Source organism: Corylus avellana, chromosome ca2 (genome assembly GCF_901000735.1).
Source record: "Corylus avellana chromosome ca2, CavTom2PMs-1.0".
Classification (NCBI taxonomy): domain Eukaryota; kingdom Viridiplantae; phylum Streptophyta; class Magnoliopsida; order Fagales; family Betulaceae; genus Corylus; species Corylus avellana.
In genome coordinates this window covers 1,578,409-1,604,400 of record NC_081542.1, presented here as the reverse complement: position 1 = coordinate 1,604,400, position 25,992 = coordinate 1,578,409, and the positions used below count along the sequence as shown (strand labels likewise).

The following is a 25,992-nucleotide window of genomic DNA, read 5'->3' as shown; positions in this document are numbered from 1 at the left end:
AATAATAAAAAATTAAAGATTGATGAGCATTGCTACATCAGTATGGTGAAGTAAGGGTAAGACAAAAGTTATTAGTTAGCAATATTCGTACTTTTATGAGTAATGTTACACATATTCTTACGCTTTTTAGTGTAACTCTTAAAATTATGGGTAATGGGCAAAGGACCCGACCCCTTCTAGGGGCCTAATTATTTTCAAATCCAATTCGACTTATAGAGGCTATTAGGGTCCAAATGATTTATGAAAATGAAGTACTTGCGGGAAGTGGAAATGGATCCTTTCCATTTCAAGTGAAATCTTGAAATGAAGAGAGTCTATTTAGTGTATTTAGGAGTATAGTTGTTAAAAAAAATTTGTCCAAAAATTAAATAGACAATTATGTCCCTCTAAATAACTAAATGACAATCTCCATTTCGGAATAAGATCCTCTCCAGTCCAAAATATCTAGTAAATGGTGAGGATAAAACCATTAATGGAAAACCTGTCAAATGAATAAAAAAAAAAAATAAATAAATAAAAAATAAAGGGTGGCCGGCTACCCCATGGCCCTTGAGGGCCAAATCAATAAAAAAAAATGATTTGGCCCTGGGCCGAAGCCACCCCAGCCCTAATTAGGGTGGCCGGCCATCCATTTAATTTTTTTTTAATTTTTAATTATTTTTAAAAATATATATTATTTTATTATTATTTTTTTAATAAACAGCTGAATATTCTTCAGTCCAATGAATCCTGTTTCCTCCATTTTACTTTTCCGCGGGAAGCAGGGCCGGACCCGAAGCAGTTAAACTGTTGAATCATTTCCCGCTGTTTCGCCACGCGTCCACATCGTTCTCATCTTCCTCTCGAAATGTCCCAACTTCGAACCTCTCTCTCTCTCTCCGTTATTCCAATCTAATCGAACCCTTACAAACCCTAACAATCAACAATGGCTTTGCAAGGCCCAAACCACAGAAACCCTCTCTACCCGGAGGTTATCGAATCAAATCCCAACGCCTCCTCAAAGCCTAACTCTTCCTCAAATCTCTACCCCTCCATCGACATGCGGAACCTCGTCGAGAACCTCTTCCCTGACAACGACAATCTCCACAACCCTAACTCTAGTCACCCCACGGCCCCGCCGGTGGCCATTGAAGAGGTCCTGATTACGATCCCTGGAGCAATTCTCAACCTCATCGACAACCACTACAGCGTCGAGCTGGCCTGCGGCGACCTCACCGTTGTCCGTATCCGGCAGGGCGACAATGTCGTCGCCGTCCTCGCCCGCGTCGCCGACGAGATCCAGTGGCCGCTCGCCAAGGACGAGGCAGCCGTCAAGCTCGATGACTCGCACTACTTCTTCTCCCTCCGCACACCCAAGGAACACCGGTCCGGCTCCGATTCGAGCGACGAGGAAGACGAACCGACCGACTCGGACGATTTGCTTAACTACGGATTGACGATTGCGTCCAAGGGCCAAGAGAACCTCGTCAAGGGCCTGGACGGGATTTTGCAGAGTTACAGTAGTTTTTCGGTCCAGAAGGTTTCGGCGAATGCAAATATTAAGAAGGGGGAGGCGCTGGACGGGTCGGTGGCCAGGGAAGTCTCGCCGGCAGAGTTGAAGTCGGAGAAGAAGAAGGAGCTGATGGAGAAGCGGTGCGCCGCGTACTGGACGACGCTGGCGCCGAATGTGGAGGATTACAGTGGAACCGCTGCGAGGCTGATCACGGCCGGATCGGGGAAGCTGATCAAGGGGATCTTGTGGTGCGGGGACGTCACGGTGGATAGGTTGAAGGTAGGGAATGAGGTTATGAAGAAGAGGATAAACCCGCGTTCTAGTTCGGAGATTGATCCTAAAACCTTGAAGCGGATTAAAAGGTACGGAAAACACAAAATCAACAGCCTTTGTGTTCGTGTATGTGTCGGTGTTTTTTGAAAAAAAATAAAATTGTTTTGGTCTTTTATCATCTCAGGAATTTAGATTGTTATATATTGAGATTAAGAGGCTCTGTTGTGTTTTATGTAGCACCAAAAAAAATGGAAATGGGAGTTTGTGGCAACTAGGCGGTAAATTTTTGAAATAGTTTATTGAAGAATCTTTAAGTTGATAAGGGTTTCCTATCATTACCGTGGCAATTTAGTTGACGTTCTATGATTAATAATTTAATATGTTATTATTTTGTTGTTCTTATAGTTGCCATATTTTATAGATATTTTGGCTTGACTTGGCTTGGCTATATATGTAGGGTTAAGAGGGTGACCAAAATGACGGAGAAGGTTGCAACTGGGGTTCTCTCTGGGGTTGTTAAAGTGTCTGGATTTTTTACAAGTTCCATAGCAAATTCAAAGGTCGGCAAGAAATTTTTTGGCCTCCTGCCTGGGGAGATTGTGCTTGCGTCCCTGGATGGATTTAGTATGTTAATCATCTCAAGCCCTTGATTTTATAACTTAACAAATTAGCTGATGTTTTCTGAAATGGCTGTTTTTAATATATTCTCACATTGCTTCCTGTTTAATTACCATAATATGACTAAAATGGCACACATGATGCATGTGGAAAGGGAAAAAAGGTGTGTAGTTAGAGAGTTTGGTTGGGGGGGGGTGTTAGATTTGAAGAATCAAGCAGGAGGATATCTTCAATTGTTGAGGCTCGGAAAAAAGAGAGTCAATGTGTTTAGGGTTTAGCTTGTTTCGTCAGTGATGAATATTTAGCCAATGACTTTGTTTGGTAAACATCTATGTTCAAATCTCCTTTATTGAACATTTTTACTTCTTTTGGTTTTGCATTATATTTAAGCTTCTCATTTCTTATAAATAGGCAAAGTCTGCGATGCTGTTGAAATAGCTGGAAAAAATGTCATGTCAACATCATCCACTGTGACAACTGAACTTGTCACCCACAGGTAAATTCAGCATGCAGAAGCTCATATGCACATCAAGAGATATCATCTTGTAGACATTTGACATTTGTAATGCTGTAACTTATGAGTGATTTGTACTGGAGAAAAAAAAAAAATGATAAGCAATTAAAGTTTGTTTCCTTGCATTCTCAAGCTTTAATGGTGTTGGTAGTGAGTTACTTCCAGCTTTTTTCCTTTCTTTTATCTATTTTGGCATCTAATAATTTGGCTTTACAAATTTAAAACTAGTCTTTATGCTTCTCTAACTGTTAAGAGTTGGAATCTGGATGATGCTTGTCCTGCAGGTATGGGGAACAAGCCGGTGAGGCAACAAGTGAAGGGCTTGATGCTGCTGGCCATGCTATAGGGGCTGGATGGGCTGCTTTTAAGATCCGAAAGGCATTCAACCCTAAAAGTGTTCTTAAACCTACCACCTTGGCAAAGTCTGCTGCTAAAGCTGCAGCTGCTGAGAAGAAGAAGGCTAAGAAGTCCAAATAATTGCTGATGGGAATTTTTCAGAAGTGCAGCAGAGGTTTTTATATAGCCTATTCCCCATTCTTATTCCTTATTTTAGATGAATAGAAATTGTACATGCACTCCCAAGCATATATCTGACATGACAAAAAAAATCATTTTGGATGAATTACTATTGTGAATTAGATCGCTATTGAATTTTGAAATTAATAATAATTTTTACTGCCACGTCAGAAATGTACATTTAGGGGTGCATGTAGCGTATGTAGCATTTTTCTTAAGACGAAACATTATGTAATTTGTTGTTGTCGTTGTCATTGTGTATAACCTAATATGTAGGTAGAAATACTTAACCCAACTTACATTTGTAATTCATTGGTTCGAAAGGACTACAAAGCCGTGGTTTCTGTGTCACAAGGTCAAAATGCTTGCTGGGCTTGAATCAGCTGCCTGGGCCCTTGTAAGAAGTCCGGTTCAGTGACTTCTTTGCACAAAAGCGAACAAAAAGGCCATCATCGAACATGGTATTTTCACCGTAGCCGGGACGTTGTACAAGGAAGCATGATTCCTGCGGGGAGGAGGTTACTCATGCTGGCACTATCTCAATTTTCTAACATCCCAAAAAGCAAAAGGAGAAAACTAACTATTTATCCTTCGGCTCTGTACTCGTAGGCGGTGGAAGGGGTTGTTGTAGGTTTGGTGGGTTACCAGGATGAGGGATGATAAACATCACGCCAGGCTTGCATGACTCTACGAGGATAGTGAGCGTAAAGGTGGAAACTGAAAAAAAAGAATGAAGAGCAAGAACAAGAAACAGGAGAGAAGAGGAGAGGGAGAGGGGAAGCCCAATTACGGCTGTTAATTATTAATATTTTCAACCGTAGCCCAATTGAGCTCAAGTCTATCGAGTACTCGAATGATGGATTGGTGGCTTGACTAAGGGCTCGTTTGGGAGTGCGATTTCAATAAGTATGATTTTAAAAATTGTGTTTTTAAAAATTGTGTTTTAAAAATCTCTACTTTTTAAAATCGCACATGTGTTTGATAAAACATGCTAATAAGTATTTTTTTTTATCAATTGAGTGTTTTGATAACATTAGTATATAATTGCGGTTTCATGACCAAATTACCAATAAGGACATTTCTTTATAACAGTAAAATAGCTAACATTGTCTATAAGCCTCCATTTTTAACACCTATGCAAACAAAAGTATGACTTATAATTTGACATTAACTTTGAGTTTTCTACTTAGGCAATTATATATTGCTATATTACTTGTTTCTATATGTTTTTTTGTTTTTGTATTTTTTTTTTCTTGAAACATATTCCAAATAGACATATAATAAAAAATATAAGAACAATCCATCAAATTAAACTAATAATGTTTATCAAATTTCACTGTTTATTACCCATTAAAAAAAAATATTACAAACGGTTACAATGCAATACCCATTAAAAAATAAAAATAAAAATCCATTACAAATTGTTACTGTACAGTACCTTTAAGGGAAAAAAAAAAAAAAAAGCCATAAAAAAATCGTCACTGTGCACATCACTATGCAGTGCACAGTGACTTGAGAAAAATCATCATCTCGGTCATTGTACAATTTTTTTTTTTTTTTTTTATTTAAGAAAAAGCTTCACACTGTTAATGTACACGCACTATCACATTACTGTGCGTGTACAATGATCTATCACTGCATACTATGATGGATTGCAGATCACTATGTATGCACGGTAATCTAAATAAAATTTTGAAAAAAAAAAAATCACAACTTCCACATAAAATAACACCGAACACCAAACAGTGGAAAGTTTTAAAAAAGAAAAAGAGTTATATGGAGAGAAAGAAAATATTAATGTGAGATTATTATTTGGTAGAGGGGCGGAGAGATGGACAACAACGATGCACACTGCTACAGGGCGGAGAAAGGATGAACGAGACAAAGAGGATGAAGAAAAAAAAAATAGAAAAGAAGGGTTTTAATATATTTTAAGTGGGTATTCTTGGTATTTTTTTCATTCCCGTTTAAAAAAATGTAACTATTGCTCCAAATATATTTTTAATAGAAATCGTGATTTTGTTTTAAATTCGCACTTTTTCAAATAAGCAACTTCTAATTAGCTTATAAAAATCGTAATCCCAAACACCCTAAAATTGCGATTTGGTTTAAAATCGCAGATTATTTTTTAAAAAACGCACTCCCAAACGCACCCTAACTGATTTCGAATAAGGCTCTAAAACTAGGCCCTATTTTGGGCCAAGATTAATCATACACATGGGGTTTGTTTGGTAAACGATTTCGTTTTCGATATTGTAGCAAAAATTGATTAATGTGAAGGAAAAAAAAAAAAAAAGTAAGAATTTTTTTTTTTCTTTTGAAAAAGTGAAAAAGTAAGAATATTTGGTATGGAAAAATGAAAAAAAAAAATTGTTTTTAGTGATTTTTTTTATTTAAATAATAATAAAAAGTTATCGATGTGATGTAAAAAGTAAGAATATTGAAAAAATGAAAAAGTTGGATGAATTGCCTTTGCCAAAAGCGTTTACCAAACGCACCCATGGTTCTGTCAAGTCGAGTTCATACGACCACTATTTGGCTCAACTCGGCTCGAGAGCAACCTTAGTGCTACTACATGTTTGTAAGACTATAAACATGATTCGTAATGTACGGAAGAATATTGTTCTTTAGAATGTTACTATGCTTTTCCTTCTATCAACATTGAAAAAAAATAAAATAAATAAAGAACCCATCTAATACCACTACCAAGGACATTAGTGATTGGCGCGCGCCCGCATTCTTTGAAGTATCTGTTGAAGACTAGGTCCCATTCGATCATGAAATGTTTTTATAGGGAATCAAGTGATTCTTGGACCCTACAGCTCTTGAAGATTGCCATTCTAGCACAAGCACCAAGATGAGGTGCTACATGTGTGATATGTTTGGGTCCTTTAATTTGACACCACAGGCTCTCACCATCTTAAGCAAGAATCAAATGCTCCTTTAGTGTGAACTCTCACAATTATCAAAGCCTAGCATTTCCACCCCTACTTTTAGTGATCTTAATTTGGCTGATAGATTCTTGTTGTTGTCTCTTCAAATCAACATGACTCTCCACAAATAGGTATAACAAATCATACCTAAGATTTTCCAAGGTTTGTTCACTTTCTTAAGGGGAAGGAAGTTCTTTGAGGATCGAAAGGTTCACGAATCGGGATCCCTTGCAATTGTCTGTTTGAAGCATCTAATTCGAATAAGCAATTGAGAGAGAATTCTGATGAGATTTATATGTCAAAACAAATATTGGACTATCCTATCACCTGCTTGCACACCTAAGTTTTATCTAGATTCTCTCTCACATGCAAGAGTCAGATAGGTTGGAATCCAGACAAACAATTGTACTAAACTCCTATCCAAAATTCAAAAATATAGACTCCAATGGTTCATTATCAAATGGTTTAGGAAGCAACCAATACGGACATGACACGCAGCAAAAACATCATGGTGAAGTTTTGGACTTTCGGTAAACATGGGCTTACTCCTCGATTCTCTCTTATAGAGGATTGATTGGCAAATCTTGCTGTTTTGACTTTTGCCTGTTTGTCTGTTAATGGAGATGCTTTTGGACTAGAATTCTTCAAGTTGGAAGCCACATGTGATTCTCAAAATAAGTGTTCACGCATGCATGTCTAAGAAGGGAATAAATTTTTTCAAGAAAGAAAAAGAAGAGGTGCACATTTGCAAAGGAAAAATCTCAAATTTCTAATCTTTACCTTGCTTTAGTGTAAATTTTGGGGGAAAATTTATATATTAAATAAAATGTCTTAAAAAGTACCCATGATTAAAAAATGGGGTTAAATCTAAAAATTTTCTTTTTCAGGTGGTGGTGGAGTTCTTCGGCAACCCATTCCTATGACCTCCGGGGTGGAGGGGGTTGCAGGGGTGGGAGATCCTCTCAACCCATACTGTCTCATGTTATGTTAGGTCGCACGGGACCTGTATTCCCGCGAACACTTTTGGGCCGCGAGGTGGGAGTGGGTCATAAGAGGACGCCACCACCACCCGTGGTCCATGGAGGGAATTTCTCCACCTCCACGTGGCATAGCTTGCTACTGATTTTGAAACGTGTGTTGATTTGACAAGGTGTATGTGGAAATAATGAACATGCGTTGTAATGTGATTGGACAAGTCGATTCTTTGGTACAAGTGACAAACAACTTATTGACGAAAGTGGACAAAATGAGTAATTTGGCACCGTCAAAAAGCTCAAAAACTAATTTTATCACTTTTGAATACCCAAAAGCTGATTCGATAAAACATCAACATCATAAACACATAGATCATTTTTCAATTTAATCCTAGAAAAAAAAAAAAAGAAAAAAAAGTTAGATCCTCAATCTTTTAAAGCGGGAAACAGGACCCTAATGGTGGTTCTTTTAGTGAGAACAAAGAAGATAGATAGATAGATAGATAGACGATAATGTTTCTTTATTTGTGTCATTGGTTGTATAGCTATGCATTAGGAAGGGGATGGCACTAAAGGTCACTTGCGCTTAAAGGCAAGATTAGGACCTCAGCAGCCCCGTTTGCTTCCGTACACCACGGGGATTATGGATTACTGAGGTGGAGCACAAAATCTGTGTTTTCAGAGGATTGGCCATTACAACTCAAGCTATCTTCTGCACCCCCAATACAATTCTTCACTCTATATTTTGTTTAATATATAATTATATTATAAGCCTTCCTCCCCACCTTAATCTTTATCTGCTATGGATTGGTATCAGCTACCACCACTATCAAGAAAAAGATTATCACCACTGACTTCCTTACTTTTGAGTCCCCATGCTTTGTTTGCTTTGCTTGTAGATCACTTTTCTGTGTTTTAATTATGTTAAAACATTTGAGTCTTTTTGATTTTTGACGTTGAGGCCATTACTTTGTGAGCTAAGAGAGATCTTTTATGTATCTATGCCTTTAATTATCTTATATCTCTCTTAGAGTTTCTAAAAAACCACGTTCTAGAACCTTAAAGTTATTGGAGTTTCGGGTTAATTTTGCTGAGGAGATCAAATACAAGATGAGTTCTAGAGTTATTGCGATGAAAGACAAACAGATCATTTGTTAGGTACAAGTCAGATTTTTACTACAGAAGTCTTGTGAGTATAAACCGATTGTATATTTAATCACAGTAATTTGGTGTCTAGAATTTTCACTTTGTCACCAAAAGTGCCGTGTTTGATCTTTCTATTGCTTTGATTAATTTTGGTGATTGTTTATATGGTTGCAATATTTTAATTTGTTGGGTTTGTTGGAAAACACCTGTTCGCCCCAATTTTTACAAACTAACTTGTCACTTATAACGTCAACCACTAAAATGTGGACCGCTATGTGACACTCATTTTAATAAAATATAAACCATTACATAAATTTATAAGAGATTGTTGTAAAAAAAAAAAAAAAAATACTAGCATAATATTTTTTTTTTAAATTTTTTAATAACTTATTGGATAAGACTTTGAACCTTGTACCACAAAAGTCTAGCTAGTACCCGCATAATCCCACGCGACCGACCAAATAACGTCGCATATATATGATTGCCCACCCAAAGGGATTACAGATTTTCCACCAAGAGTGACCTTATAATAAAAAAGTGGTCACTCCATCACCCCCCCCAAGTTCCTATCAATGAACCAATTACTTGACTTCGTGGTGAGCATGGCAGTGCTTTTCTTTAAGATTCCTCTTCCCTTTCTCTACTTTCTGCTACTGCTGATCATACCCCAATATGCATGGAATTTGAGTCTTGTACCTAACTTTAGTTTTGGATCTGCCTGCTCCTTAAAAGTGCACGGAACGGAGTTATTAGGTTGTTCTATACTAAAATAACGAAAAAAAAAATATATATATGCTAGTTATATCTGTGCTATTATTTCAAAATGATTTATATATTTCTGATGGTCAAGGTCTAAGTGTTTATTGACTATGCGCATGTGAGTGTAAAAATATTGAGTCACACATTAGAAATATGCAACCAGTGTAAGTCCTTAAACCTAACTTTTGTCCAAATTTGTGATGAAAACGGTCAAATGCCACATTAGAGATGTATCACTTACCAAAAAAAGAAAAAAAAAAAATTTGATAGATGGTTGAGTCATCCCCTTTGGCCAAATTAGGATTGGTTCGGCCATGTCCAGGGGTGGTTTCGACTGCCCCCAAATGACTAGAGGTGATTTCGACCACCCACTAGAGGTGATTTCAACAACTAATATCATAGTATAATCAATCGGTGATGACAAGACATTATCGTAAAATTAAAAAAATTAAAAAAATTAAAAAAAAAAGGTAAAAAATTTAGAGAAAAGTTGAGTGCAAGATCCCAGGGAGATATTGTTAGCCAATTTTTATTCCCCCCACGAAGCTTGATACCATATGGACTGGTTTTGAATTTTTCCAAAAGCGAAAGACATGATTGTCCGAGAAAGGTGGCAAGAGAAGTGGTTCTAAGTAGGTCGACTGGTGGCATATTAAAAAAAAAAAAAAAAAAAATCCGAGTAGTCGGTCGATCCTTATTAGTTAGAATAAAGTTGAGTGAATTTTAATATTTGATTGTTCTTCTTTATTTAAACTCTGGATTTGGCACTTACGAATTACTTGTCTCTTAAATAAGAGATGAGAAGTGCGAGCTCCACTGAAGTCATGGAATTTCCAAACAGCCCTTCTCATGCTCTCCTCATTGCTTTGCCCCCCCCATCTGTCGTTGGTGGCCTAAGCATTTACAATTACAACCCTTTTCATATGTTAGCCACCGATTTCTACTTCAACGGTCGAATTTTGCAAATGTGTCATGAATGTTGTGGATGAGGCATCACCCTCCCACCATAGCAATTGCAGCCAGAGGTGCCTGATCTTGCCTTGCAGAAGTGGGAAATGACATAAGAAAAATGTATTTAAAACGCCCACCCATCAACCTCTCTCTCTCTCTCTCTCTCTCTGTTGCACACACAGGTTCTTGCTAATGCAGGAGGGAATATAATGGCAGAAAAGATAGAAGAAATCCATTCCAGAAGCTGTGAATGTTCACCAACTCCAAGCACACCAATGGGTACTCCTCTGAGAAAGGTGTTGGATAGGATATCTGGTTTTGCCACTCCTTGGAAAAGGGGCGGCACAGCTCCACGCTGTCGAAGAATCTTTCACAGGGATGTTGAACGGGAAGAGTTCCAGCATGCTAGTACTCATTGTCTCTCCTCTTACTACAGTGTCTTCGTGGCTCGCCTTGCTATCATGGTTTGTGAAATTTTAACTAATACAAATGCCTGTTATTATCAATATGCATGTTATATATACTGGTGGGTGATCAGCTTGGTGGTGAAAATAATATGGGGGTAATTGATAGAGGAACATCACATGCCTCTTTACGAAATTCTGTGCAACCTTATTGGGAACTGCATAAACTCCCAACAGGGTAGAAGTAGAACCATTTCTCCTAAAATGGTAGGAAGCCATTTCTTGGCTTAGCTGATTTAGATGCTACTAATGCTAATTTGGTCCCTGGCATCCCCACCCTCCAGACACTACCTGATGCATGTGCCTTTTTACCTCTACCAAAGAGGGAAAATGATAGAAGGTGAGGGTGTCTAAGAACTTATATGCACACGGTTAAGATTGCACTTAGGATCGTAACATATTATCACACTTCTGAATCCGGCATCCATAGCAATCCATTTTATCCTATAGGTGCCTCCTTCTCAAACCCGTAACGTGGTGCCTAGTTCTTATAATACACTTAAGCCATGTGGGACACATAAGATCATAATAGAGAACTTGCATATTTGCTTCTTTTTTTCCTTCATATTGTAAGTGTAAGAAATCAAAATCTTATCTGTGTACACCCAAAAACTCCTCTTTGGTTCTTGAAAATGTTGCTTTGTTTTATTAATTTTATGCAGGTCATGCTAGCCATTTTAATTGGGCTGCTAACCATATTGACATGGCATTTTACAAAGAGCTACACAACTAGGTCACTGAATGGATTAGCATATGGCCTTCGTAATGAGCTTCTACAGCGTCCGATTGTACGGATGTGGAACATCTTAAATTCAACTTCTGAGATAACAACAGCCCAGCTTAAGCTGTCAGAGTATGTGTTCAGACGGTACAACAACCCTGATACTCAAGCAGAACAAGTTGAGGTTGATTGTTAAGCTAGTCATTATAATCTTATTATGCTTTTTGCTTGTAATTATATTTGAGATTGGCAATTTTGTTTATTAGTAATTGTTTAACTTCTTGGCAGCTGTATGAAGCAATGAGGGATGTAACATGGGCACTATTTGCGAGTCGTAAAGCTCTCAATGCAATAACTATCAATTACAGAAATGGTTTTGTCCAAGCATTTCATAGAGATCACAGGAGTAACAATACATTCTACATCTACTCTGATCTTGTAAACTATTCAATCAGTGCAAGCAGGTCTTATGATATCAATATGCTGTCAGAACATCAAGGTTGGAAAGATCAATCCATACACGGTAACGTTTCTGCAATTTGGTATCAGGAACCCCTTGATCCCGTCACTGGTGAGAAGATGGGAAAAGCAAAGCCAATCCCACCAGATGATCAAATCAATATTGCAGGCCTTGAACAAGTACCTGATGGTGTAGCATCATGGCATGTGGCAGTAAGCAAATACACAGATTCACCCTTGCTTTCAGCAGCACTGCCAGTCTGGGACCCTTCAAATAAAAGTATAGTAGCTGTTGTGGGTGTTACTACAGCACTTTATAGTGTAGGCCAGCTTATGAAGGAGCTTGTTGAAGTCCACAGTGGGCATATATACTTGACATCCCAAGAGGGTTATTTACTTGCTACTTCCACAAATGCTTCACTTGTGACAAATTCAACAAAGGGACCCAAGCTTATGATGGCTGTTGATTCAGAGGATCATATAATACAAATGGGAGCTCGGTGGTTGCAGAGAGCCTATGGCAACAACTTCTCTCAAAGTAATGAGATTCATGCAGAGAGTGCCAGGCTTGGCCGCGAGCAGTATTACATAGACTCATTTTTCCTAAAACTAAAGAGGCTTCCTTTGGTAAACCTTGGAACACATTTTTATTTCTTCCCTACCTTTGAAATTTTATGTCCTAGATTATATTGTAAAAACTAATGTATGCTGTTCTTTTTCGTCTTTTTGGCCTATACTAATAATGTACATTTATTAGCATTAAGCAAGAAATTGAATTGAATTGAACTCTGTGCAGGTGGGGGTCATCATCATTCCAAGAAAAAATATAATGGGGAAGGTAGATGAGAGAGCTTTCAAAACGCTGGTTATATTGATATCTGCATCTTTATGTATCCTATTCATTGGATGTATCTGCATTTTCATACTGACAAATGGGGTGTCTAAGGAAATGAAACTAAGAGCAGAACTGATAAGCCATCTTGATGCAAGAAGAAGGGCAGAGGCATCCAGCAACTATAAAAGCCAATTTCTAGCAAACATGAGGTCAGTGAATTCCAACTTTTAGAATTTACTGAAATGTAATATTGTATTTTGAGGTTAATGGATTAAATAATAAAATATGTGTTGCAGTCATGAACTGAGGACACCTATGGCTGCAGTAATTGGGCTGCTGGACATTCTCATATGTGATGATTGCCTCACAAATGAGCAATATGGGACTGTCACACAGATTAGAAAATGCTCAACAGCTCTACTCCGGCTTCTTAACAATATATTGGATTTGAGCAAGGTTAGATATAAAGAAGCTAATTACTATGTTTTTATGCGAACCCTAATGGAAGAACAACTGATTTTGACATAACATGGACAAAACAAGCTAGAGTATATATTTGTACAATAATAAGTGGAGAAAATTATTTGATTGCCTTCCATGATTTACCAGATAATTAGAAGGAAAATTGGCCACCTAGATTTGCGCCAGAAGTTAAGAACCATAGTTGATCAGATGACGACCTGCTTAGTATATAAACTTGATGTTTGTTGAGGAGGTTTACAACTATATCTACTTCTTGAATTTCAATTATTACAGCAACATTATGAATTTGTTAGCACCAAGAACTCTAAATTATCGAACTTCATTCTACATACTGCTCTTCTGACAGTTGAGATAAAAATACTATATAGGTTGAATCTGGAAAACTGGTGCTGGAAGAAGCTGAGTTTGACTTGGGGCGAGAACTCGAAGGACTTGTTGATATGTTCTCTGTGCAATGCATTAACCACAATGTGGAAACTGTTCTAGATCTCTCTGGTATGACTTTAAATCTCAGACTGTAAGACAACTCAAATTAATGCTCAAAGCTTATTATTATAAGTTTAGCTATCTGCTTCTGATGTGCATTTTCACTATCTGTTTCCTTTAGATGATATGCCAAAATTAGTTCGAGGAGACTCTGCCAGAGTTGTTCAAATATTTGCAAATCTAATCAGCAATTCTCTCAAGTTTACAACATGTAAGTGCCAATCATTTGTTGCGAATTTCGCGAGCCCTACTTTTACAGTGCTGCAGCAACAACAATGAAATGCAACAAATAGAAAGAAAAACTGAGAAATAGTTAAGTTCAACAGTAGCTATTTGGAATGCTACTGTAATAGTCCTAAGAAAACAAGAAAAAATAAAAAACAGAAAAAAGAAAAAGTTATTTGTTCCTAAAGAACCAACCAGCTGAGATGTCTGTCTCAATAATTCAACCATTGGCTAGGTCTGTTGGTTAGGTCTGTTGGCTAGGTCTGTTGGTTCCTGACAAGCTTGAGACTGAAGATAATAAAAAGTCTCTTCTTTTCAGGTGGATATCATTTAGAAGGAGCTACAAATGATTGGGACCATGTGATTGAGAATTAGTTTTGGTTGTTTTGTTTGTAGCTCACATATCTTGTAAGTTATCATTTGCTCTTGGGGCATCTGACCCCTGTTTTTTGTTCTCCAATGAATCTAATATTTTCAAAAATAAAAATCTGGTACTGATTTCGGTTCATCATTGAATTTTATGGATGTGTAAGAAGCAAGCATAGATGTTATTCTCGATTGTATATTTATGAACTGTCTAAAAAACTCTACTTATTAATTAAACCAATTAAGTCCTCGTGGAAGGTTAAGAAAGCCAAATGTTTTTTGACATCTTGTTAGTTAATACTTCCACATCATGCTCAGTATCAATATGGAGAAACTTGATACAGTTTGTCGATGGATTCATAGGACAACAAGTTCAATATGGATAAGTAAGTTCATCCCATATTCCTTGTAGGATAATATACCAAGTGTTTTGACTTACAAAATGATCATGTTCTGATGAGAAAGAAAGAGTAGGCTTGCATACTGAACTGTTCTGAATGGCTTACAGCTGGTCATGTCATCCTCCGAGGATGGTGTGAGAACTCAAATAATTCTTTCATTGATACTGGGAAGTTTGCTCTCGATCAGAAGAAATCATGGCCTACACATAAGGCAAAATTGAAGCGACAGGGAAGCCATATGAAGAAGGCCTCCAAGAAAGAAAACAAAATGATACTTCAGTTTGAAGTTGATGACACTGGCTGTGGTAGGAATCTTAAAACTTTCTGAAAAATGATGTTGAAAATTAGACAGTCTGTTTCTGAATACAAGTAACCATTATTTTATATTTTGTAGGAATTGATCCAAGCAAATGGGAGTCTGTATTTGAAAGCTTTGAGCAAGCTGACCCCTCCACAACACGAACGTAAGTAAAACAAACTTGCTTCACTGTCCATGGAGGAATCTGTCAAAGATTTTATCTTATGCAGCCTACTGTCTTTATTTCCAAAAGCATAAGAAATTGATCAAAAATTAAGAACTGAAATTTCCAGAAAGTTATCTCTGAAACCTTTTGCTATTTTCAGGCATGGTGGCACTGGTCTTGGACTATGCATCGTACGGACCTTGGTGAGTGAATTTTTGATAATAAGGTGCAATAGTTGCTATAGAAGAGTGGTAATCTCACATCAATAACAAGAGAAGTAAAGAAATGTAAATGTATAAATTCTGCTAGTTTGTGTTAGAATATTGATTAAATTATTAAATTCGTCATTTTCTATCCACTGAAGCTTTTAGAATAAGTGGTGATTTATCAGGGTAATATAATTTCAAACCCTGTCACCATAATTTACTTATCATTTCAATTGAATATTCCATGTGTTGGATCTCGCTTATTAAGGGTGAATCTCTTTGTCCAATTTACAATTATACTGGTGATAACAGGTTAACAAGATGGGTGGAGAAATCAAGGTTGTAAAGAAGGATGGTCCAGGAACTCTAATGCGACTATACTTGCTTCTCAGTGCACCTGTAGATGGCATAGAACAATATCAAGTAGATTTTTCGAAGCATAGTTTAGTAGTGAGTGGAATTTCTTTCTTCAGAATACTATTTCAAAACTCTTATGCAACTATCAAACAGAAGTGTTGATATAATTGAGTTATGTGAATGCAGGCGCTGCTTGCACTACGCGGCGGCATGGGTAGATTGATTATGTCTCAATGGTTACATAAAATTGGAGTGTTCACCATTGAAGCATCGGAATGGAATGAACTGACACAGATTCTTCGGGAACTCTTCAGTGCTAGAATTTCAGTTCGTAATAATGGTTTTGATGCACAGTGTTCACTGAGCGAACATTTGAAGACTAAATTACAGAACATACAAGAAATGAGGAACCCAGTATTCGTGATAGTTGTTGATATAGGGCTACTTGACTTGAGCACAGATATATGGAAGGAACAGCTTAACTTTCTTGACAATTTCTTTGGGAAAGCAAAGTTTGCTTGGATGCTTAATCATGATACAAGCAATGCCATAAAGATGGAGCTCCGCAGTAAAGGGCATATATTGATGGTGAATTTGCCACTTTACAAGTCAAAGATGATTCACATACTGGAAGCTGTCATAAAGGAGAGAAATGTTGAACTGCAGAAAAAGAATTTGAATGGTCTGAGAACTACCAAAGAAGGTGATCTGCATGAATGTCTTGAGATTGATGCCACCCACTTTGACATTGCCAGCTCTGATGATTCTGATACGTCTGAAATGGCAAGTTCTAATTCTGTGGGTGGAGGGGACAAACGAAGAGAGAGGACTAGAAAGCCTTGTTCTTCTGGATACCAGAAAATTAACAACTGCTTAGTTGAACTCACTTGCACACACTCAAAAGAAAACTATCTAACAGAAAGAGATCCATGTCATGTCAGGCCCAACTCCCATGATGTTGAAGATGAAGAAGCTTCCCTTTCTGCAGAACCTCAAGGTGATAATGCTGAATGCCGGGAACGACATTTGGGTAGCAGCCGGCTTACACTGCAAGGTAATTTATATTCAAATAAAGCTGTGAATGAACAGAAATCTCTTGAAGGCCTACGCATACTGCTTGCAGAAGATACCCCAGTGCTTCAGAGAGTTGCAACCATAATGCTGGAAAAAATGGGGGCTACAGTTATTGCTGTGGGAGATGGACTTCAGGCAGTAGATGCTCTTAATTGCATGCTTAGTGCAGAAGATTGTGGAAGAGGATCTCTCTTTGAAGATAGAAACACAAGATCACAAGCAGAAATCAGGGATTCCCCTCCATATGACTTGATCCTAATGGATTGCCAAGTAAGTATCTAAGACATAAAATAGTCAATGCATAAGAGGGTTTTGGGGGTGCAGTTTTTGCTTTTGAGATTAAAACTAGAAGCAAATTTAAAATAAATGCTCATGAAATATCTCCTTATCAGTTTGTTTCATTTGGCAATGAGTGTTAACTTACCAATGTGAATGTACTAGAGTGCGTTTGGCTCTGCGTTTTTCAAATTGCAAACCCAAACGGAGTAGCTTGACACATGGTGTGAAAGTTCTGAACCTTGATGTCTTTGTGAAAAACAGATGCCAAAGATGGATGGTTATGAAGCAACAAAAGTAATCAGGAAATCAGAAGCAGGAACCGAGTTGCACATTCCCATTGTTGCGCTGACAGCCCATGCAATGTCATCGGATGAAGCCAAATGCTTGGAGGTGGGCATGGATGCTTATCTAACAAAACCAATTGACTACAAGCTGATGGTGTCCACCATTCTTTCACTCACTAAAACAACTGCCTAACTTTCACACAGCTAACAATCCAATGGCTTATGCAGCCTTGGGGATGTAAGATTCGATAGCAGCACACAGAAAATGCAGTTTTATTTCCTGCGTTACTATGAAATAATATATATATATATATATATATATATATATATATATATTATAGAGAGAGAGAGAGAGAGAGAGAGAGAGTTTTCCTATAGAGTTTTATTGCCTGCATTATTGGATGCACTATGCTTGATTACCTGACTCTACAATCAATGTAATTCGGAAAAATATGTCAGATAATATCTGTATACACTACAACATTACATGTAAGCCTGAAACATAAGGTGTGTGAATGGATCATGGAGCAGAAAAACAAGGTGGTGTTATTTCTATGAAATATGGGCATTGCTAGAATTTTGAATATTTGATGCAGGGTTCATGTTACAATAATTTTCATGTTCAGTATGATTTAGTTTTCTTCTATGTCATTAATTTCCTAACTTTCATAGTCTATCTCACCTACCACAATTTCTATATAAATAGAGCATGTTAACTTAATTGTATCACACAAAACGTAAGCGTCTAAGGCTGAATCGCAACAAATCTCTTTTGTTTTCTTTCTATAGCGGCTCAGCACGATTTGACACCAAAGCACCAAGTACCACTTCAGAGTTTCCCTACCCCAATTAGGTTGAATTCATGAGAGTTTATTAGATTAACAAAAGGAAACTAAGACCCTTTGTGCATGTGGGTTGAGCAACTTCAACATTAAGACCTCAATTTTTAATTTTGCAAATTTAAGACTGAGTTTACAAAAAGGGATAATTGTACTTTTGGTCTTTGTAATTTGAGGTTTTAACCTATAGCTCTTTGAATTTTAAAGAATGATTAACTACTCCCTAAGGTAAAATAAATAAATAAATAAATTTGTCCATAGTGTTAAAATAAAACAAACTAATCACTCGTGTCACCGGCCCCTTCTCGACTAATGTGCAGCATATAAGGTGTTACTATAATTATATTCGAATCGAGTCGAGCAAAATCAAGTATTGAATGTTTAAGTTGGTTTATTTAAATTTTTTTTGAACATGAGTCAAGCATATCACCAAGCAAGATAGTCTATTTATTTATTTTTCGAACTTGTTTATGAGCTACTTAAAAGTAAAGTAAATATCATTTTTTTTCTTTTTTTGGTAAACACATACTAATTATTGGCTATTTAACATTTATTATTTGAGCAATTATCTAGAGAAATTAACTAAAATCTTAAAAAATATAATCTCAAGTTTATATGTTTATCTTATGGTATATATATCTATTCATTACACACACATAGTCATACACATAAACCGATAAACTCACTCATATTATACACACATATACATATATTTATATTCAAACTCACAATTACAATCAATCAAGTTATATCTATTACATTGTGAGTAGAGATTCTTTTATCTTTTTCAATTGAGCCTAAGCTTGTTCGTGAATGACTCTGTTCATTTACCCTAAGGTTGTCTCATCTATCCTTACTGCTTATAAAATAAAAAAAATGGTTACTAAACATTAAGCCATAAAGTTAAGACGTAAAGTTACACTACGAAATGACTGTACTACCCCCATAAGTTTAAGTTCTATGATACGTGGGCATCAGATCACAAAATAAGAGAGAGAGAGAGAGAGAGAGAGAGAGAGAGGTGTCTTAGTGACTTGTCGCTTAAGAAGAAGAGGAAGAAGAACAAGAAAGAGGAGCTAAGAGAGAGAGAGAGAGAGAGTAGAAGAAGAAGAAGATGGCGAGGTACGACAGAGCAATAACAGTGTTCTCACCAGATGGTCATCTCTTCCAGGTCGAGTACGCGCTCGAAGCTGTGCGCAAGGGCAACGCCGCCGTCGGCGTCCGCGGCACCGACACCATCGTTCTCGGCGTCGAGAAGAAGTCGACTGTCAAACTCCAAGACTCCAGGTCTCTCCCTCTATCTCACTTGCAGTTTCTATTTCGTTAACATTGCCTATTGATCCGCGTAGATCAGAGTGTAGGGTTAGGGTTAGGGATCGGGTTTCCTATAATTTACTATTTTCATATAATTTTCCATTAGGATTTTGGGAATAGATGTTTTCCACGAATTTTACTGGAACGGTCAGTCCGGTAGTGTTGCTGTTATATGGTATTTTTGCTCATTCGATTGTCATATATAATTTCAATTGGCAGTCACCAGAACAAAGATAAATATGTCGTTGTTTTTCGAGATCCTGGATGACCCATTTTTGAAATTGTTGGTTTTTATAGTTGAGAACCATGCTCAAAAAGGTGGGACTAATTAAAGCCCATCAAGTTTCTGATATATATATAATCTTGGATGTAAATTAAAGAAGATACCCGTAGATATATGTAAGATCTTTTATTTTTTGGATTGTGGAACCAAATGTATCCTCTATATCAGTGTTGATATGAATAGCAGCTTTGGCCAAGTTTTTTTTTTGAATGACTTAAAGAAATAGTGGCTGTGTTTTATCTTTTTGTTTGCTATAATTTGCAATCCTGTCTAGGTTCAGCTGTCTTCTGAGTTCTGACGAATCTGCTGCTTCTATTTTGCAGATCAGTTAGGAAGATTGTAAACCTGGATGATCACATTGCACTAGCCTGTGCTGGACTCAAGGCGGATGCTCGTGTCCTGGTCAACAGGGCACGGATTGAATGTCAAAGCCATAGGCTTACAGTTGAGGACCCAGTGACTGTTGAGTACATTACTCGTTACATTGCTGGTCTTCAGCAAAAGTACACACAAAGTGGGGGTGTGAGACCATTTGGCCTTTCAACTTTGATTATTGGGTTTGATCCCTATACCAATTCACCATCACTCTATCAGACGGATCCTTCTGGGACATTTTCAGCTTGGAAGGCCAATGCAACTGGAAGAAACTCTAATTCAATTCGCGAGTTTCTGGAGAAAAACTACAAAGAAACTTCTGGGCAAGAAACGGTGAAGCTTGCGATCCGTGCATTGCTTGAGGTAAAATCTTTTGGCTTGTTTTCTGAATTGGCTATTCTTCATTCTATGTCTTTCTTGTTGCAGATTATCCCCCTCTTTTATATCTTTTATGGTGCTAATGGTATCACTTTTTTGTGTTCATGCAATTTCCAGCTCTTGTAATCATCTAGCATTCATAATTATTTGATATTCTGAAAGGTACTGTCCTCTTGGTTCTGCATGTGTCAGATCCCAACATTTTGGGAGGACCTTGTGGGCAGTTGCCCTGTTGGTATTAAATTAAGAATTTTATTTCTCATTGACAGAATAACTCCATTCTATAAGTGTTGAAGGCAGAACATGATACACTCATCTGCTTTATCTAACATTGACTATTTTCAATTCATTGCCTCAAGGAACTTGATTTATTATAATGTGTACAATATTGCAAACTTATGTACCGAGGAGATAATTAGGGAAAGGTTAGACATGGCTTAGCTCGTTTTTCTGGGCTATTTAGTTAATCATAGTTTACTGGTTATAGCCTCTTGGTTCAGTTATAGAACTCTGAGAGCAATCTATGTTTAACATAGAAGGGGTTTTTATTTACCTGCAACGTGGAATGGCATTTTTCATGTAGGTGGGTTTTTCCTTTTTTCTGGGGTTAATATAGGCCTCTCTAGTACCCTTAGTTTCATAGTACATTCAGGTAACTTTTGTATCTCTACTTGTATAATACATACAGCGCAACAATTATGTATGGTTCTCAAAGGGATGTGTTTCACCATTGGGCATCTCGAGAACCATTTAAATTTCATCATATTAGAATGGTTCATTTTGAATTGTTTGGAACCATAACATTTCAAATTGCTTGTGTTTTACAATTAGGTTGTTGAGAGTGGGGGAAAGAACATAGAGGTTGCTGTGATGACTAAGGAGCATGGTCTGCGGCAACTTGAGGAAGCTGAAATTGATGCTGTTGTTGCTGAAATTGAAGCGGAGAAAGCAGCTGCTGAGGCTGCGAAGAAGGGCCCTCCAAAGGAAACATGATCTCATTTTTCCTTTTCGTGTTTTTCTTTTCTTTTCTTGTTTTTCCCTGTTTTATATACTGCTCACAATGTTATTTGGAGTTGTGTTTGGTACTTTGGGTTAAACTAATTGCCGTTGTTATCCATTTGGATACTATGGGAGCATTGAGTGACGAGCTTTAGAGCATAATTGCTTTATTTATGAAAATGGACGTGAGATTAATATAAAAAATATATATATAAGCAGTGATAGTCTCAAGGTTTGAGTCTTTTGTCTTAGTGTCAGGTCATAAATTTTTTCCTTTTCTTTTTTTCCTTAAACACAAGTTATAGACAAATTCCTAATCTACAGATATCTTGCATTCACGAGGAATTGAACCATGGCAATCTGAGATGATGTTTTATATGAAGGGAAAACTCCCTTGGATCCAAGAGTTTTTCTCTTATATTAATCTGAAATTGGAATCAGATTAAATTGCTTTCTACTGCCTGAAAAGGTGTTTGGGGCATTACTTGAGACGGCTTCTTTTTTTTTTTTTCTTTTTTCTTCCCTACTCGAGCTTAAAGTTGCAGCTGATGGAGATCATGCTAGATTATGTCAACAATGACTTCTTAACTCTTTAGTTGGTAGGATTTAAATGTTTGAGCCTTCCATCTTTCAGGTGAATGGGTGTTAGCTCGGAGGTTTCCTCAAGAGCAAAGAGTTGGGTGCTTTAAAATTTCAATTTCTAAAACACTTGCCAAAGAAGAGAGAAGAAAAACTATCGAAATCGATTAACTGAAAGATGTAAATAGTAATCAGTTCATGGCAAAATTAGTGAAATTCATGAGCAAAAGCTCTGAACTTATCTCAAGAGAAGTCGGATAGTTAACCTTTAAGATGATGTAAGAGTATTTACATCCATCTAAAAAAAAAAAAAGAGTATTTACACGTCCAATTCAACAAATTTTCTCTCTAATTTGGTTTTTTAAAATATATATATATATATATTTCTAGTTCAAAAAATAAAGTGGCCCATGCAGGTCTCGAACCTGCGACCTTCGCGTTATTAGCACGACGCTCTAACCAACTGAGCTAATAGGCCATTTGTGACAGGTCCATCTGTTATTATAATTTAACGTGTAAAAGCAGGTTATCTTTCTCTTTTCTTCGTCGATAAACATGAATGAATTGAATAATAGAAGAATCATTGAATTTGAAAACACGGTCACCTCCACAATCTGTAGGCAGTGTTGGAATCGTAGATGCAGAGAGTTTCGGCCATGAAAGAAGATTACGAGGTACTGTTATTTGTTATTATTCCTTTCATTCGTTTGTGGTATTATCTTTGTTCTGTTTCAACTATCAACTGTAGGCCTCCCAATCTAATCGACAACAATAACTCTTTCAAAATCCAACCCTAACAAGAAATACCAGACATTTATGAAATTGGGTCGTTGAATTCTCGGTGAGATTTGGTTTTTATTGTGAAAAAAAAAAAAAAAAAAAAAAAACACTTTCTATATACGCCTCCTTACGATTACATTTCTTAGCTTGAAAATTAATTAGGCCATGCTTGGCAACATGAAATTAAAGCATTGGATTAAATTGGGTACCTTTTACTTGCGCTTTTGTATGTCTAGAGGGCCTCCAATTCCATCCAATTTTGTGCTCGAAGCTCTTGCTTGGTTCTCAGGGTGAATGAGGGAAAAGGAATGTGATTCCTTGTAAAGTCGATTCCTTTAGCTAAGGACTTCTGGGAATTTTGATTTCCTTTTCCTCGTAGATTCCTCTAAATTCTAGTGACTGGTTCAAAGTTATATGTGCGTTTTTGTTCAAGTTACATCGAAGTAAACACATATTCGATATCAGAAATGAATGTCTTCCTCGTATTTAGTGGGCACCCTCTTGCAGTATTTGATGTTTCCTTTAATTGCCGTTTGGTTGTTCTTTCAGAAATGATGAGTAGTCTCGTTAATATATGAACATTCAGACTCTCTTGCCATTTTGTGTGGATCTGGGTACCAATTAGAGGTGTAATGAGGTTTAAGTCCTGTACACAACATGTTACCATTTATGTGTTCTGTAAGCGCGCAAGAGGGATGTACATAGGAACTGTTGTTGGAAAGAAGTGGAACAGAGTTCCCTTTTGTTGCTTGGCCTCTGTGCCTTGGTTTTGTCTTTCCTCCAGAAAAAGAGGAAGAAAGAAAAGAGAGTTAAGATTTGAAGATCATCCTTGATAGACCTATTCATGTGGTTTTGTATGTGTCCTTCCTTATATCTGTTGATTGGCATAGGAATATTCCTCTTTGAGGGCATGGTGCACAGTTGAGCTCACTTAAAAGTGACGAGCTATAATCAGTCATCTGCGATTTTGAGCATAAAAGAGTAGAAGAAAATGCGCACATATACATATTAACAAAATGTGATTTTACTCACCAATGGCAAATCTATGTGCAAGAGCATTGGTCCATGCCATGTTTCATTGTTATTCTGTTTGGTTAGTAGAAGTCGGAAATGGTAACTTAGGTAATTTGACCATTTTCCATCTTATCAAAGCTTGAAAGACTAAGATGGTGACGAGTTTGAGAAAGGAGTTTTACCTTTATAATCCGACAGTTGTGCATCTCATGAGCCATTTCATATATTTAACCAGCTATTACTGCTGGATGGGTTTTATCAGCTACTCTGAGATTATCAGAATAGTTACAGAAACTATTCTGCTATTAGCCTTTTTTTCCCCTTGCCATCCCAATCATGAAAAGTAGAACTAAATTGCAGACTGATGAGAAGAAGCAAGCTGCTGCTGATGTTTTGTTTCAATATTCAAAATTTGTGATGGCGTGTATTGGAAATCAAGTTCGGCCTTGCGACTTGAGGATGCATTTAATGAAGGTAACTTCGAGATTCTTGTTTAAGCTGCTGATTTTTTTGGTTTTATTTGTTTCTTTCAAAAATATGCTGCGGTTTTTTTATGGGTTTCTCTTCTGGAGGGATGATGTGATGAATTATAGTTCATCTGATAAAAATCAGAGGCCTTTGGACTTAGAGCCTTGTCTGATTCTTGCCTCAATTTTTCCATGTTAACTGTTTTTTTTTTTTTTTGGGGCCCCTTCAGGAGATTTCCGGAATGCCAACTTCTCTAAAGAAAGAATCATCACAGAGAGCAGCTTCTCCCGATGCAATGGGTGAGTCCTCAAGCTCAGGTACAGCTAGACTTGATAAACCAGACAGTTTCCGGGTACTATAGCTTGAAGCAAAAGCTGCAGGCGTTAGCTATTGAGGCTTTTTGGCAACCTCGTCTATAACATCCTCGTTTCCCATTTTACTAATTACTTATGGGTGCATAGTGGTGTTCTTGTTCTATTGGGGTTTTTTTATAATGTATGTTACATAGCAGAAGTTGACGGTTTATTTCGTATGGCGATGTGTACGTGACTTGTTACTTTTAAATTCTAATGCATAGTTATTCCTTTTGTTTTGTATTCGAGGCATTTACTGTTCATGAATCAAGTATATTTAGTTTTATTCGAATATGCTATGCAGTGGAGCAATTGTTTGGATCGACGTGAAGCAAAATGTATAGAGATTTTTAGTAATTTTGTTTGTTTAAATAGTTAGCAATTTAGGTAGCGAATGCAAAAAAGTTCTTGTGGGACTTACTTATCCGAGCAGGTCTCGAACAGCCCACCTACCTGTTTGCACATGTGGGTCTTATAAGAGCTCTTATATTTGCTACCCGAATTATTAACCATTCAGACAGTAAATTGCTAGAGATTTAGATTCACATGAAAAAAACCTACATTGAATGATTGGTGTACAAGTATGTAATGATTAGTCTTCCTACCACTGTTCAACATGTGAAATTTGTCAGATTATAATTCTTTGTTATTAGGTTGGGCCAGACTACGTGGAATTTATCAGTTTAGAATTCTTTATTATTAGATTGGGCCAGTCTACGAATTAGAATTCTTTATTATTAGATTGGGTCAACTTAAGATTGAGGGATTGTTAGAATTCTTTATTATTAGATTGGGCCAGTCTACGTGGAATTTATCGAATTAGAATTCTTTATTATTAGATTGGGTTAGCTTAAGATTGAGGGATTGTTAGAATTCTTTATTATTAGATTGAGCCAGCCTAAGATTGAGGAATTGTAGAATTCTTTATTATTAGATTGAGCCAGCCTAAGATTGTAGGGTTGCAGGATCCACCTATCCCGCAACATCTATCTTAATGTCCGAATGTTTATAAAATTCAGACAACTTAATAATAAAAATTCTTATTCGAATTTATCACGCTTAATTAGGAAAAAAAAAAAAGAAAGAAATTTTAGCTCACAAATGAAAATCGACGGAATATATAATGGTTTGGTAAATGATTGTTAAATAAACCGAAAACATAGATAAATAATCAATTATTTGTTTAGTATTTCGCTAACCAGGTTGGATGCAACGAAAGATCGACTTATGTCTATTATTGCCATACAATCTAACCAATGTCTGAGTTTAAATTCTATAACACAAAGTTTTCTTCAAATTTATTTGAGATACTTATTCAAACTCAGTTTAT

The 25,992-nt window shown here is 36.9% G+C and overlaps 4 protein-coding genes and 1 non-coding gene across 9 annotated transcripts; 4 read left to right on the top strand and 1 right to left on the bottom strand.

Moving 5' to 3' along the window:
- Positions 1–744: 744 nt before the first annotated feature.
- Positions 745–4,438, top strand: LOC132172929 (protein EARLY-RESPONSIVE TO DEHYDRATION 7, chloroplastic-like). Of its 5 annotated transcripts, XR_009439214.1 has the most exons (6): positions 745–1,854; positions 2,223–2,389; positions 2,795–2,879; positions 3,182–3,408; positions 3,769–3,931; positions 4,023–4,437. XR_009439214.1 is itself a non-coding variant. In XM_059584490.1 (5 exons), exons 1-4 carry the CDS (start codon positions 926–928, stop codon positions 3,372–3,374), a joined length of 1,374 nt encoding a protein of 457 aa, XP_059440473.1. In that variant the 5' UTR covers positions 745–925; the 3' UTR covers positions 3,375–3,408; positions 3,769–4,438. The 5 variants fall into 5 exon arrangements, 4 of the variants coding, with proteins under 4 accessions (XP_059440473.1, XP_059440474.1, XP_059440475.1 ...); XM_059584490.1 differs by having other exon boundaries at positions 3,769–4,438; XM_059584491.1 differs by having other exon boundaries at positions 3,738–4,438.
- A 5,599-nt stretch (positions 4,439–10,037) lies between these two features.
- LOC132171481 (histidine kinase 1) lies at positions 10,038–17,833 on the top strand. Its single transcript, XM_059582801.1, has 13 exons — positions 10,038–10,640; positions 11,303–11,545; positions 11,650–12,447; positions 12,617–12,864; positions 12,952–13,111; positions 13,507–13,633; positions 13,746–13,835; positions 14,724–14,921; positions 15,011–15,080; positions 15,241–15,283; positions 15,599–15,736; positions 15,830–16,987; positions 17,258–17,833. Exons 1-13 carry the CDS (start codon positions 10,386–10,388, stop codon positions 17,471–17,473), a joined length of 3,744 nt encoding a protein of 1,247 aa, XP_059438784.1. The 5' UTR covers positions 10,038–10,385; the 3' UTR covers positions 17,474–17,833.
- A 1,283-nt stretch (positions 17,834–19,116) lies between these two features.
- LOC132170434 (proteasome subunit alpha type-7) lies at positions 19,117–21,712 on the top strand. Its single transcript, XM_059581420.1, has 3 exons — positions 19,117–19,406; positions 20,040–20,454; positions 21,301–21,712. The coding sequence occupies exons 1-3, from the start codon at positions 19,234–19,236 to the stop codon at positions 21,460–21,462; spliced, it is 750 nt and encodes a 249-aa protein (XP_059437403.1). The 5' UTR covers positions 19,117–19,233; the 3' UTR covers positions 21,463–21,712.
- A 739-nt stretch (positions 21,713–22,451) lies between these two features.
- Positions 22,452–22,525, bottom strand: TRNAI-AAU (transfer RNA isoleucine (anticodon AAU)). The gene has a single exon. It is a non-coding gene; the product is annotated as a tRNA-Ile (tRNA).
- Positions 22,526–22,611: 86 nt separating this feature from the next.
- LOC132171448 (uncharacterized) lies at positions 22,612–24,903 on the top strand. The gene is made up of 3 exons (XM_059582761.1): positions 22,612–22,721; positions 24,202–24,315; positions 24,539–24,903. The coding sequence occupies exons 1-3, from the start codon at positions 22,686–22,688 to the stop codon at positions 24,668–24,670; spliced, it is 282 nt and encodes a 93-aa protein (XP_059438744.1). The 5' UTR covers positions 22,612–22,685; the 3' UTR covers positions 24,671–24,903.
- Positions 24,904–25,992: the final 1,089 nt, after the last annotated feature.